A 15,288-nucleotide genomic window follows, 5' to 3' on the forward strand; every position below is an offset into this window, starting at 1 on the left:
GAGGAGTCGAGACCCTGCAGCATTTCACTCTTGCCAGTTAGAGTGCTGGAAAGCAGTGCATGAAAATCCCAGACCATCTCAAACCTGGCACTGACATTTAGCAGACAGATACGGGGGTAAGGCTATCACATTTTTATCAAGGATTTCACTGGTGCATGCATCATTTGTCCAACATTTCTTGGAAAGAACAGAAAGTAAGAGCTGCATGGTTGTACATTCAAAGGAGGTTCATCCGAGAAGCCCCAGACCCACTGTGGAGCTGCTGAGATTTTACCACAAGTACACAGCACTCTGGCATTTTCTGGAAGTGTCGTATTCACTGAAAATATGGTACACAGCCAAAGTCTGTGCTCCGCGGGCCTTGATAGCGTTACCAGACGCGGAGAAATCCTGGAGAAATATAAAAAATTCTCACACCGCACTCAGAAATAATATCCAGTAAAACAAAAAGAATGTATTCAAGAAGTTGTGGATACACGATAGCCCCTAGGACTTTACATTAACGTTTAGTCAGACTAAATCCAATGCATTTCAGTCCCATGGAAATGTTTTTCCAGGCATCCAGCAACACCACCTTCTGCAGGGCTGCGTTATTTCTCGTCAGTGCAGCTACGGCAAGGCACACCAAGGCAAACTCAGCACGAGCCGCCAGCTGCCTGCTCCCACTGTCTCGATGCCCCTTTTATGCCGCTGGAGCCCAGGGACTGAAGCCTTATTGCAGTTCATGCGGTACAACAGAGCAGATTTCAGGTGCCCGAGTGGCTGTATGCAATTTGTCAAAATAGCACCAAAACCCGATTTTCTCACTGAAGTCAAGAAACGCTTCGTGCAGCTGGGGCAGTCCTGGTAAGTCCAGATTATCGGGGATAATGCTGCTTTACAGAGCTGAGCTCTGTGCCAAAATCCATTTCCCAGAGCTGTTAAGACAAATCAGACCAGGTAATTAGGAGAGTAGTTAAGTACGTGAAAACCTCCGTTTAAGCTGGACCAAGGCGTACTGTAATACCCCAGCCTGGCCTGAGTCCAATTTTACTTGTGAACTAAGCTGAGAAGAACACCCGCTGCACTCACTCGGTGAGACCGTTTTCATATCCTGCTTTTGCAAGGTGTCTGACCATTCTGGTTTTATGGTCCTGTGACATTTATAAAGGAGAATACAACACCACAGTGCGATCGTGTGCCATTGACAGTTCAGGGGCTGGCCCCATTGCTAACCTGCATTGGCAGAGTTGGAAGGACAGTTAGTGTGAGTGTTATTTCAGGTCCGAGCATTTTATAATTCATGAAGTTTTTAAAAAAAAATCGTTGTGGAAACTTCTTTTCTGTAGGTTTTAGAGCCGAGCTCAAACTTTGCTCACAGGTTGAAGATTTAATTAGAAATTTGAAAGGCCAGAACCAAATGTATTTTTTGAATGAAAGCAAGACATTTTCACAGACTCTCCTGATGCCTAAAATGGGAAGCTTAAAGGAGAAGGAAAAAAAACAACTCACTGAAATATTTAAAATACAGTTGCAATATGTGGTATCATGAAATAAAGTTTGGTCTGTTTTCTTTTTTATCTTTCAGGACAAGCATTGAGAAAAGCACAACAGATGGCAGGACGAGAAAAAAAATAAGATGTAACTTTTTTTTTTTTTTTAAAAAAAAGAGACTAAAGAAACTGAACTATTGTCGCTATTGTCTTCTTTTATCTTCCATTAGCAATTGCTGTAATAGCTCATGGGATGTTGTATGATCACTGGGAGGAAGGGCAGTCCCAGAAGACAGCCTTGCACTTCAGGTGTGATCCTTCCCATTTGAGTGTGAACACCGGTGACTGCAGATTTCTGTTCTGCATGTCTCATACAGCTAGGGCATTGAGCCAGCACTGTGCCCTCGCTGCAGAGAAAGCCGATGGTGTCCTGGGCTGCATCAGGCAAAGCGCTGCCAACAGGGTGAGGGAGCTGATCCTGCCCCTCTGCTCAGCACCCGCAGCGCTGGGACCAGTGCTGGGCTCCCCAGTGCGAGAGAGACCTGGGCAGGCTGGCGGTGAAGGTGCTGAGGGGCTGGAGCATCGCTGCTGTGAGCGGAGGCTGGGAGCTGGGGCTGCTCAGCCTGGAGAAGAGGAGGCTCAGGGGCAGCTCCCCAAGGCCTGCACGTTCCTGCAGGGAGGGGACGAGGGGACGGAGCCAGGCTCTTGTCAGCGGTGCCCAGGGCCAGGCCCAGAGGCGCTGGGCACAACCTGGAGCCCAGGAGGCTCCCCCTGACCCCCAGCAGCACGGCTGTGCTGGGGGGGCCGCAGCCCTGGCACAGGCTGCCCCGAGGCTGTGGGGTCTCCTCCCTGGGGAGCTCCAAACCCGCCTGGACGTGGCCCTGGGCACCCTGCTCGGGGTGGCCCTGCTGGGGCAGGGGGGACCGGAGGGACCCAGGGGGCCCTTCCCACCTCCACCACTGTGATTTTGTGACTCTGAGGACTGTCCTATTCTCCTCTACCAAACAGCTTCACTAAGGATACTGACTAAGCTAAAGGCACGTTGCAGCCAAGATTATACCTCAATGAAATGAGGCTAAGCAATTAGCATAAAACAAAGAAAATGAAAAAAACAGAAAGGCAAGTCCTCTCAGGTCTCAGAGCCAACTGGAGCATATTACAAGAGCTCAGCTGGAATGGGGGTTTATTAGAAGTTTAATGTTGATTGGATTATTCAAATATATACCAACCTGATAACACTAAGCACATAGTTTGTGCTTGTTGAGGACTAGATTACTTAGAAGCACAGAAGACATTTTAAAAATAAACTAATTGCAAAGCTGTATGTATTCATCTGATGTCAACAGCCCTCACCATCCAGCTAACAGTTCCAGAAAGGTTTCCATTCCGTACTCACAGTATGGTTATTGAGCAGGAGCAGGAGAAAGTAGATCCTGCTGAACATATACGTACTCGTATGTGTGATTGCTCCCCACCATCATCCAAACCCTTGTCAACCTTCCTCTTGTGTGGAGGCAGCCAAATTCTCTAAATACAAGCAGCCTAGGACTGTCATATTTCAGCTGTTTTTCAGCCAGCTACTCACGTTTGGCATAATTCTTTGGAAAAACAAGTATATCAATATTACTTCTGCCTTCCCCCCTCCCTCCATCTCTCTGTCCTTCTCTCTCATTCTGATCCTTGCTTTCTGGAGGCCTTTTGCCCATCTTTTCTTTCAGTAATTCTGAGTTTGTAGCCTCTCAGGTTTCATTTCCACACCCTGTGTTGGAATGATCACAGTGACTTCAGTGACAGCGATAGAAGCATCCTTACCGGGTTTTAGTTATCAACCTCTTGAGCTCAGTAGTACTGAGGGGGGTTACCAATTTCCATCCCTTGTTCCAGCTACCTATAGGCCCTGGTGAGCTGACACAACTGCACCAGGCTCCCTTCAGATGTGATGCAACCATTGTGCCCCTCCTGTTGAAGCTGCTCACAGGAATGGAGAGCTACACAGGAAGAGGAAAACACGATCTACTTCTTTGTTATTGCTTAAAATTGTTTCAAATACGTATCCTGCCCTCAAAAGCTTAGCTCAGCAGGGGGAGAAGCAATTTCCTGAAATTGATGCTGTGCTTCCCATGGCGCTCCGGTTATGAAGCTTCCCATGCGTGCCATATAGCTGCCACTTTCCACCCAAAAAGTAAGTTTGGCAATGTCATCAGTATTTATGTTAATATGTTAAATATTATGTTAATATTTATATTAATTTTATTATTAATATTGGGACACACCACAGGGTTTTTACACCGTCTTAACACTTGGTTTAAATTGGGGCATTTACTCAACATATTTATTTCAACACGAAATGCAATGATTTTATTAGGGTTTTTTCTGGATCAGGTTCTTTGGACTTAAGTCCTTCTCGTTGTGTGACTATTGCTTTTGGTGATAGTTGGCCAAGCACAGCATAGCCTGCTGACTTCCACCACCAGAGCAGAGCTCCCTCAGGGCCTGCCTGGTTTGGGGCGACCCAAGCACCAAGCCCTTTGCCTGGCCGTTTGGCCGGACACAGGCGGGCTCTGACCGGAGCCCAGCGCGGAGCCCCCCGGCCCGGGGCCATGAAGGAGCCACAGCCCCTCAGCCTGAGGAGAAAAAATGGGCGCTGCCCTCCGTTGGCGGGAAGGCTGAGCCCCGCCCCCCTCCCCGCCCCTCTTTACGAACCAACCAATAGCTCGCGCAAGAAGCTGAAATTCATACCTGCGCTCCAATTGCGCGGCCCGCTCCGCCGCCGCCCGGCGCCGATTGGGAGAGCGAACAGTCTCCAAGCGCAGCCACCCAATAGCGCTGCGAGCGGGCGACGCCTCCGGGCGAGGCGTAGCCAATGAGCAGGACGGAAGGAGCCAGCAGCCCCGCCCCTCATTTATATAGGGCGGGCCGGGGCAGGGCGGCTGCATTCGCGGCGCTGCCCAGACCCGTTGCGCGTCTGCTGCCCCCAGCGCTGCCGGCCCGAGGAGCCATGGTGAGCGGGGCGGGGGGAGGCGGCGGCCGGCTCGGCTCGGCTCCAGGCGCTGAGACGGGGACGGAGACGGAGACAGGGGAAGGGGTCAGGGGAGGCCGGGCGAGCCCTGCTCCTGACGGCGGGCGCGGAGCGTAACAACTGGAGGCGTCCCAAAATGGAGGCGGCTCCGCCGAGAACATGGCGGCGGCGGCGGCGGGGCCCCGCGCCCCCCGGGGCTGTTGGTGCGGGGTCCGCTGAGAGGAGCTGAGGCGCCCGTGGGGGGTAAACAGCGGGGAGGGAGGTGCCCGGGGGGGGAGGCGAGGTGCCGGGGGGCTCCCCCTCCGGGGGCCGCTGGCAGCCGGAGCCCCGCTCGTCTCGTCCCGGCGGTGAGGGAAGGGGCGGCGGGGGGGGGCGGATTTAATTCCTCCGGGGCTCGGCCGGGTGACGAAGCTGGAGCGGAGCGCCCGTGGGAGGCACCGCTTGGGGGTACGGAGGGGGGGGCTGAAAGGTGGGGGGGTGGTAAGGGGTGGGGGGCAGCGCCCTGCCTTCCAGGGCAACGAGCGGGGGCTTCGGGGCAAGCACGAAGACCTCGTCTGCATGGCAGAGCCCTCGTGCAGGAGAGGATTTAAGAAACGTGATGATGCGCGGGTTTAAGAAACGTGACAGACCGCTTCTGCGTCCTCACGGATGCACAGAGAATGCCTGTTGAGTTGACAGTGGTTAAACAGTATGAGAGCACTGGGGGGGAGAGGTGATGTCCTTGCCGTGTTCTTACCCTCCCCTGGGAGCTGTTCGTGGTCACGTTTTTAGCTGAAGCGGTGTCAGCGTGACTGCAGCCCCCCACCTTCGCAGGGGGTGCAGTCACCACAGGTAACACCAGTGGTGAGAGATGAGCTTCCTACTTGGGAAACCACATTCCTGGCTACGTTGTTGAACTTGATCTAAGCCAGTACTGCCGTTTTCATTAAAGTTTGCTTTCCCTCTACACAGATGAAGCTGTGCCTGAAATGCTGTGCTGGAGAGTGTAAGGGACCTAGAGCATGATTCACAAGGACAGTTGGAGGGAGCTGGGCTTCTGCAGTCTGGCAAAGAGTACACCATGGGAATATTTAATAGTCTGCAGCTACAGAAAAGGCAGTTACAGAAGATAAGCCAACACTTCAGCTGGAGCAGATCATGTAACAAAAGGAGGCAGAGGCAAATAGGGGCCTGGGAGGTTTGGGTTGGGTGCAGGACTTCCCAGGTTCTGTGGGAAACTTCAGTGAGACTGAGTCCGTGCTTGAAAATAGCGTATGGAAGTGGAAGGTGTGGGAGGGTCTGTAGTATTAATTCCTTCAGCGTTCTGTGTCCTGACTTGTGGCTTGAATACAGCATTTAACAGTACTGTGTGTAGTACGTAGTTAAACCTTATTAACATGACACTGTGGTGATGTGTGAAGGCCAAGAGCTGTAATGACAGTTGTCTGTTGCCTCTCTTTAGGTCTTGGACACTGCACTTCCCAGGCTCAGGGTTTGTTCTGTTGGTTAGTGTTCTTGGTGGGAAGGGAATATGCAGACTCTTAGACATCAGCGCCTAATAGTAATTCTTGTTTCACTAAATAGCCGCCTACTATATAAAGGTACTTGGTAAAATTGCAGAAAAGCATTTGAAGAGAGCTCCCAAAGCAGGGCCAAGACTAGTGGCAGGTCAGGTTTGCGTGACCGATTTTTGTCAATCCAGACTTTGAAACCCTCCAAGGATGCAGATCTCTTCCTGCCTCTCTGGTGACCTGTTCTGGGGCTGCACCACCCTGCAGGTGAAGTTTTTCTAACACCCAGCCCAAATTTCCCAGCATCCTAACACTGACCTGAAGCCTCCTGCAGGGGAGGGAAGGGGAAGGATTCTCTTGCAGCCCTGTGTCTCCTTTGGCAGCCTGGCACATTGCTTGCCTCGTTCAGGCTGAGGATGCCTTGCTGAACATCCAGGATGGTTCCTGTGGTGACCCCCAGGATCTCTTCAGCAGGGCAGCTTCGCAGTTATCTGTTTCTTTATTTGTACTGAGGCACGGGGCTCATTCTGCCCCAAGTGCTGAACTTTGTACTTGATCAAAGTAAACATGCATGTGTTCAAGATGACACCTGCAGGACCTGAACTGGGGCTGTGTTGCCCAGGCTGTATGTTCCAAGACTTTTTTTAAATATAAATTGTCGTTTTTTGTGTAGTTTCAGGAAGTGATATTAGTTCATTTGATGCTGGAAAGCCCGTGCTTATTTTGACATCCTCCATGCTTTCACCTTTTTGGGCAAGCTAGTCCCTACGCACTTCCTTTCAGTGACCTCCAGCTGCTTCGGAGTTTTGTTAGGAGTGTACCTCACTGGTAGGACATGGTTGCAGGTGAGGCTGCACATCGATGGGGTTAATATTGTACTTTTTCCTCTCAGTGGAAAAGAGTTGCAGGCTGGCCCGCTTCCCTGGGAGTTGGATGTGGCCTGGCTTCTCTGGGACAGCGCAGCCTTGCTGGCTGTGTACTGAAGCTGCCCTATTTACAGCGTGTGGGTTGGCTGTCCTCTGCTGTTCCAGTACCTTGCCAAACCCAGTGCTTTCTCCTGGAGACAGATGAAGCAACAGCCTTGGAGAGGAGCAGGGTGGCAGCAGCTCTGAGCACGGCGGGTTGCAGAGGCTGTGGATTGCTCTGGGCGCTGCGTATCTGAATGGACAGCTTAGGTGGTTGGAGAGCTGAAATTGTTCTCGGCTTCTCAGTGCTGTAGTTGAGAACAGGTGGTGTTTTTAGCAAATAAAGACTAATTTCTTGGTGTTCCCAAGGAAATTAAAAAATGCTGCTACTTCCCTGCGTTCGTTAGTCCTGTGAACTAGGCAGTTCTAGATCCTGCTTATCCTGGAGTTTTTGGAGACTAATTGTATCACCCATTTGTAGGGTGTGAACGTAGTACAGTGTGACTTACTCCAAACTGTTCTATACTCAGAAGAATGTGTTTGACTCTAACTCAAAGCCAGAAGTTACTATGAAATGCTACGGACCAAGAGTCTGGAGATAGTTCAGTCGTGGTTTGGCTTTTAATATTCAAAGCTCTATGGTGAAATATAAGGAAGCTGGCACTGTGCTCTGGACATCAAAGGCAACTTGGGAATCTGAAAATGGGTATGGATTGTTCTTCCTGCTGACACAAACTGTTTTGTACACAGCTGAAATGAGGTTCAATGGAGTAGAGTACTGTTCAGTGCTAAGGAGTTCATTATTTTGCATGCAGCGATGCAATATGAGCCGTAATGTTTCACATTTATAGAGTGATAGTAGGGGTTTGGATAGGCAAAGACTTCCTTGTGAATGGGGAATTGTCCTAAAGTGATCAAGAGATTTTTGATTTCGTGTATGGATGTACCAAAATGGCCCTGGGTCCTGCAGAAGGTTTTGCTCCCTCTGGTGGCAGTGCTTATGGGGCTTGGAGTGTTGGGATGGTTTTCTGGATATGTAGGCCAAAAAAAAAAAAAAACACCAGGTGTAGTCATCAGTTTTTCTAAATCAGTATCTGTTATGGAGAGAAGTTGGCGGAAGGATTTGGAAGAGTTGGTCAAACTCTTCTTGTCTCTTTGAGGATAGGATGAACCAAGAGAAATCCGTCTGCAGGAATGACAATGTCCAGAAGGGCCCTTTGGAGGTGGAGGTAGATGGTGGCTGAAAGAAGCTTTTTTTGTCCTGCCGGACTTTGTGCCAAATGGCCCTAACACCAAGACAACAAGGCCAAGGTTTTAACAGCTTTGCAGTATGGGAGTTCAAGCTGTGCGCGTGAACGTTTTCTAAACAGGGAAACTGCCGTTTCTGTAGAGTGATCCAATGTTTTCCTCCCCGCAGCGTGAGTGCATCTCAGTCCATGTTGGTCAAGCTGGTGTGCAGATCGGAAATGCCTGCTGGGAGCTCTACTGCCTGGAGCATGGCATCCAGCCCAACGGTACCATGCCGAGCGACAAAACCATCGGCGGCGGCGATGATTCCTTCAATACCTTCTTCAGTGAGACTGGGGCAGGAAAACACGTCCCTCGGGCTGTGTTTGTGGACCTCGAGCCAGCAGTAATAGGTAAATACAGCGTTCTGTGCTAGGGTCTGTAGAGCATGCTGGTAGATTTAATTTAACTTGGATGTTTTTGCCTAAGGGACCCATTTCCCTAGTCTTGTGACTTTGGGGCTTTAAATTTTTACCGTGCAAAGCTTCTCTACGTCTTCCTAGTAATGGGAAACGCTCGGCTTTGTGTTCATTGAGACTGTGGCAAATAATGGGTGCTCTGGGGCCCTAAAGAATTAAACACTGTCTTCTGCTAGCCTGTGGAATTCTGAATATGCCACATGCGTTTGCTATAGAAGGTACTAGTTACAGCCTCTTGAAACCATATGGTGTGGTGTGTACAGTAGGCAGCAGCAACCTTTTAGAAAGTTGATAGACATCACGAAATAGATTTCTTGTACATTGGAGCAATTCCTGTGCTTTCCCAAAACAGTCTTCCAGCTTGTGTAGCGCTTGCAGTAATGCATCTCAATTGTTAGCCTAAATTCAGGGACCTCCAGGTATACACTACAACTTCCTGCAGCCTGATCTTGGACTAACAAGCAACTCCTATCCTGGAGATCGGTTGTAGCCATGCTCTGACAGTACTGGCTCTTAATGTTCAGCCCACGCATCTGCCCGTGACCAATTCCCCATTCGGTGGCGTTGGCTGCTCCCCCATTTCAGCTCCCCCGTTTCACAAGGCCCCTTCCCTGAGACACCAGTGGTGTTCTTGCTCTTGCCAATCCGTGTGCATGGAGTAATTCTGCTGGAGTCAGCTTTGGCTGTCCTGCCCTAGGTGGCGATTTCAGGCTCTCAGAGGAGGTCTGCATTGCCTGTGCTTGCGCAGTTGCTGTGTTCATCTGTTTTCTGTAATATGTAGAAAGAGTTGGGAAGGGGAGGTGAGTGAACAGGCTTGGGCTACTCCTGGATACACAAATTCAGGGTCCTTTGTGGGTGAATTACAACACCACAAACCACTGTGGCAATACAGTGGGATGAATTCTGCGGGAGAGCAAAAGGCTGAGCAAGTCAAGGCTGGGAGTGCCAGACTGAGCTTTGGAACAGAATTACCTAGCTTGGAGAAGACCTTCAAGGTCATCACGTCCAAGCGTAAACCCGAACCACTGAGTTCCATCACTAAGCCACAGCCCTTAGGGCCGTGTCCACTGAGTCAAAGCACGTTCTGGCCCTATGCTGTATTATTCCCAGGAGCTGTTGCAGGTCAGATATTCTGTTTTCTTGAGCCCCGTGGTTGTTGCTTCCTCTGCTGCTGGCCAGGTGGTGGCTCTAAGCAACCAGGAAAGGCTGAGAAATGAGGTGAAGGAGAGCAGGTGGCAAAGCTCTCACCTTGCCTCTGGGGGAAGAGCTGGTGAGTCTTGGGACAAATTGTAAATGGCAGTGTTCCAGTGCTTGCTAGTGATGTAAATGTGGTATGGGAGATTGGCAGAAGGCTGTCTTATGAAATGCTTGGTAATACTAGAAAAGTTGGGGCTTTTTGTTGCAAAGGTTGCATCATTTGCCTTTGGGGACTAGCCTGCTTTCCTTATTCCTGCCCTGCTTATTTGAAAGCTATAGATCTAACTCCATGGGCAGGGCTAGTGTGGTTCTTTGCATGCAGCGTGCCCCTCTGCCCTGCTTGAGAAAACATCTACTGTGCGTGCAGCAGCTCTGTAGCTGCCATGTGTGTACGCCGGGGATTTCTGGAGCTTCATAACAATGCTGCCCTCAGTGAAAGCAGCACGACTGCTGTCCGTGTGCATCAGCTCTGTTCAGCAAGTGAAAATACTGTCAAAGCTTCCGACCAAGAAACAGGGAGCAGAAACATGCCTGGGAATGTAAGAGTCTTTAAATCTGCCCCAGTGAGACATAAACGTGGAGGTCAGCATGTCCAGGGAAAACTTGCTTCAGCTGTCCTCTCTACTCCAAGTTCTTCCTTCCAGCATGCTTTCACAGTCCGATGACTATTCCTCTTAACGCTTCAAGCTGTTACTCCCCCAGAACCATCTTGACTCGTGTTGCCCCCACCAGTTATGTTTTTCCTGAGGTTCTATATTTTTCCCTTTTACCCTTGTTTCTCAGCTTAGAAAGCTAAAGCAGGAAGTCTTATGAGCATCTGTATTCTGAATAATAGAATTCTCTGAATTTTTTGTTCTGGTGCAGCCATGGAAATACTTTGGAGTATGGGACTGCAACCTACAGTGGTAGCCGGTCAGTCTAAATTGGCTCAAATAATAAGTCTGTATATAAATCTTGAATTCTACACAGCTTTAAGTCTCGTGTACTTACTTTCAACTTAAAAAGAATATATGTGCACAGGCAACTTCATCTGTAGTTAATAAAGCTCTTGGCTCTCTCCACCTGATTTTAATTGAAGTATGGAGTGCTGCATTACAGTATAGCTCAAGAATGGCTTGAGCTAAACCAGAGACAAAGCTATGCGGAGTGCCTTTAGCTCTGTGGTAGGACAGAGCTTCAGCCTCCTAGATACAAGTGCATATTTCTGATAGCAAGTAGAGATCATAACTCGGAATTGTTCTCCAGATCTGTAGCTGGGAAAGGGAGGGAGGTTGGACACGGGGGGTGGGGGGTGTTCTGTGTTCATTCATATGGTTTCTTTATAGCAGCCATTCATGCTAGAGTTTACATTTGCTCTAGTAATATTTGAACAACTGAATATCTGTACAGGAACATCTGTTCCATTTGAACATTCTCTTCTACCCTTGGCAGAAAGTGCAGTTAAAGGAAACGAGGGGATAGGCAAGCAGTGTAGGCTCTGACTGCCCATGGCTGCAGAAAGCTGCTTCTGGAGGACTTGGAAAATACAGAGGAAAAGCAGTATTTCAGATGTTAATTTGTGGAGTGGGCCTTGAACTGAGTCTTAAACTACAGTAGACTGATTCTGCTGGCGTAGTTCAGTTACAAATTGTTCTGGCAGGTCAAAAACCTAAACTTTTTGTGAAAAGAGGGCAATTTCCGAAGCAGTAATTTCATTTTTCTCGTGTATTTAGCACTTAGACTGTACTATGTATTTGGTATCGCCTTCTAATAGAAAACAAGCTGCTTTTTATCTACCTGTATAGGCTAAGGTATTTTAGTCTGGATACCTTCAGAAGTAGGTATCCAGACTTTGAAAATACCTAGGTATCCAGGTGTTTGGAAAACCTGATCTACATAGAAAGTTAACTTAAAAAAATATGTATCTTGTCTCCTCAGATGAAGTTAGGAATGGAACATACAGACAACTCTTTCATCCTGAGCAACTGATATCTGGTAAAGAAGATGCTGCGAATAACTATGCTCGAGGTCATTACACTGTTGGGAAAGAGATAATTGACCTGGTCCTGGAACGTATCAGGAAACTGGTAAGACATTTCACTGGAGGCTCTTAAACAAGTTTCTTTATCTTGTTTTACAGGGTTTGGAAATTAGGTTTTGGAAATTGCCAAAATACATAGGCCTGTAAGCTGTGCTTTAATTTGTTCCATGGTAGGAGAAGCTGTGGACTTACTCTGCATCCATTTTTATTCTTAGAGGATGTTTGGATTACTTCTGTCAGATAGGGCTTCCAGATGACCTCAAATATTGATGAGATGTCCAAAGGTTTTTTTAGCTTCATGTTAACTTCAGAAAGCCAGGACAGAGATGATTCTGATTTGCATAGTTTCTGCTGGAAAAGGATTGGTCTCTGGCTGGAGCTCTTGCAAGGAAGCTTAAGTAGGTGTGTTTGCTTATGTGGTTTAGACTTTTGTTTGCATTTCCTCCTGTTAAAATTTCTGATTCAATTTTATGGTAACAGCAGTAGAAAAGGGAATAAATCCCAAGAGGTTGTTGTGATGGTTCAGGCTTCCTAGTACTTTGATCACGTGGCAGATCGTGAAGCCATCAGCTTGGGTTAGAGTTCCCTTTTTAGGGCAGTTAGTATATACTTTGCCAAATCTGTGTCACAAAGGCAAGGTGTTCTCATTGTGTTAAAAAAAAAAAAATCCGGACTTTACCTCTGGTGCTTTAATATGGAATGCTAAATGAGTTAGCAGAAAACACACCTTTTGTGGATCAAAGCTGATATTATCAACACTTGGCTGCCACAGGCTCTAAAGCTAAAACTGTAGCAGGCTGTACTTTGACCTGAGAAATATGGTTATAACTTCCTCTTACAAGCTGTTTTAATTCCCTGCCAGTCCTGGGAATTCAGGTAAGCATCATGTGGCACTCTTCTTCTCAGGAAGAGGCAGTCTAGCTGCTTCATCTGAGAAGACTAAACTGGAATGGCAGCATAATGCTTCTTGACAGGTCATCTCCCTGAACTGAGCAGCGCGCTTGCAGCTTGTGCAGAACTATAGCAGTAGTTCTAAGACGGGGTATCCTACACTTTATGCAGATAGAGAATATCAAATCAGCATAAGGGGTAGACGATCTATAGCTCTTTGAATATTGCTTTGTTTAATTGTTAACTGCCTTGGCATGAGAATGGGGGTAGAGAAAGCGTTGAGGTAGTAATTTCAAGTGGAAGGGCTGCCTTCCAGCATGTAGGTGGTTTAAAACAGATAAGAATACAAGTTTGGAATGTTTTTCTATGGGATAATTCCTTGATAAACGATGGATGAATTAAATATTAGTTTCCTGAAGCTTGATCAGTTGGCATGTGTCAGAATTGTCTTTCGTGAGTTTTTGAAGTAGGCTTGTTTTGGGATTCTTAATATGTAAACAATTGCTATAACATATGTATTTTCTCTTTCAGTCTGATCAATGCACTGGCTTGCAGGGTTTCCTGATTTTCCACAGTTTTGGGGGAGGCACTGGCTCAGGTTTTACTTCCCTGTTGATGGAACGCCTATCAGTTGACTATGGGAAAAAATCAAAATTGGAATTTGCCATCTACCCTGCGCCACAGGTCTCAACAGCTGTTGTTGAGCCGTACAACTCCATCCTGACTACCCACACCACCCTGGAGCATTCCGACTGTGCCTTTATGGTTGACAATGAGGCCATCTATGACATTTGCCGTAGGAATCTGGACATTGAACGCCCGACCTACACCAATCTCAATCGCCTCATTGGCCAGATAGTGTCTTCCATTACTGCTTCCCTCAGATTCGATGGTGCCTTAAATGTGGATCTTACTGAATTTCAAACTAACTTGGTGCCTTACCCTCGCATCCACTTCCCGCTGGTAACATACTCCCCAATTATTTCAGCAGAGAAAGCCTATCATGAGCAACTCTCTGTGTCCGAGATCACCAACGCCTGCTTTGAGCCATCCAATCAGATGGTGAAGTGTGACCCTCGCCATGGCAAGTACATGGCCTGCTGTATGCTGTACCGCGGGGATGTTGTCCCCAAGGATGTCAATGCTGCTATTGCTGCTATCAAAACCAAGCGCACAATCCAGTTCGTGGACTGGTGCCCTACTGGTTTTAAGGCAAGTCTCAGTTGCATCATGAATCTCTTGGACTTGTTGTTCACTGTAATGGGCGTACAAAGTATATTTTCTCATTAAAATCTTCTGTAGGTACCTGACTTTAATAAATGGAGGCTTGTGTTCTTGTACAGAGCTGCTTTCTGACTTTGACTATAGTCAATGTCAAATCCTAGAAGGCAACTCATGGTTTCTTCTGCTTTTCCCGTAGGTTGGCATCAATTACCAGCCTCCAACAGTGGTTCCTGGTGGTGACCTAGCCAAAGTCCAGCGGGCGGTGTGCATGCTGAGCAACACTACAGCCATTGCGGAGGCATGGGCTCGTCTAGACCACAAGTTTGATCTGATGTATGCCAAACGTGCCTTTGTTCACTGGTATGTTGGAGAAGGGATGGAGGAAGGGGAATTTTCAGAGGCTCGGGAAGATTTGGCTGCACTTGAAAAAGATTACGAAGAAGTGGGCACAGACTCGATGGATGGAGAAGATGAAGGTGAAGAATATTAAATACAACAAAAGTGAATTGCAAGTCTCTGCCATTTACTGCCTTTTTAGTAGCAGTGTAAATCATGTCTAATGATTGGAATAAACTTCTTTAAGACATTCAGTAGTGTCCAAACACTATGTACCTTCATTAACCATACGCAAATAGTCTGTCTGAGATAAAATTTCTTTCTGAGAAAGATAGCTGAATAAAGTAATCATTCTAGAGTTAGAGGAGTTATTTTCCTTAAGGCATTTCTATTTAAAGAGCTAATAGTGCATATTTGCCCCCAGAATCCAAGACCAGAACATGCTCAAGCTTTTGGTGGAAGATTTGAAGTTAGCTACTCGTTTTTTTCAAGGTTCTAAAGCTGCTGTCACAATACAAGGTAACAGGAACTAACCTTGTATTACTTAACCTTAAGAAAAGGTGCAACACCTCTAAAGACAAAGGCTACTTCATTTTTTTCTCCTATACATAGATTTGGCATGTACGGGTAATTGAGATACGGTATGCTGAAGGGGGGAGAGATGCCCTTTTGGGAGTGCAGTAGCATGAGAAACCTGTCACTTCTGTCAGGACCTGTGGTGATTGCCCTGGTGCTGCTTTGTCCTCCCACAATGATGCAGTCCCTGCCTGTTGGCTTTCTGTGGAGCGAGCCTTGTGGCTGAAGCTCAATTCAGAGCAAAAATCTGAGCTAGCTGGTTGGGGTTAAACACCAGTTTTCCCTTAAGTGATTCTTTTTCAGAAATTAGTTCATTGGTTCAGCTTATATGGAAAGCAGAAGAACGAATGGTAATTCACATATCTTATGTAACACAGGAGGATTTGGCTAATCAGGTTATCTTCGAATGTGGACAGCTTCTGTGAAGCCTTCAGCATGATCTGGGTGGGGGA

At 47.6% G+C, this 15,288-nt stretch overlaps 1 protein-coding gene across 1 annotated transcript; it reads left to right on the plus strand.

Annotated features, from left to right (window-relative positions):
• Positions 1–4,320: 4,320 nt before the first annotated feature.
• Positions 4,321–14,514, plus strand: LOC106045884 (tubulin alpha-1C chain). The gene is made up of 5 exons (XM_048071111.2): positions 4,321–4,473; positions 8,304–8,526; positions 11,707–11,855; positions 13,232–13,912; positions 14,121–14,514. Exons 1-5 carry the CDS (start codon positions 4,336–4,338, stop codon positions 14,412–14,414), a joined length of 1,485 nt encoding a protein of 494 aa, XP_047927068.2. The 5' UTR covers positions 4,321–4,335; the 3' UTR covers positions 14,415–14,514.
• The last annotated feature ends 774 nt before the right edge of the window (positions 14,515–15,288 follow it).

Source organism: Anser cygnoides, chromosome 25 (assembly GCF_040182565.1).
Source record: "Anser cygnoides isolate HZ-2024a breed goose chromosome 25, Taihu_goose_T2T_genome, whole genome shotgun sequence".
In the NCBI taxonomy this organism is placed as follows: Eukaryota; Metazoa; Chordata; class Aves; order Anseriformes; family Anatidae; genus Anser; species Anser cygnoides.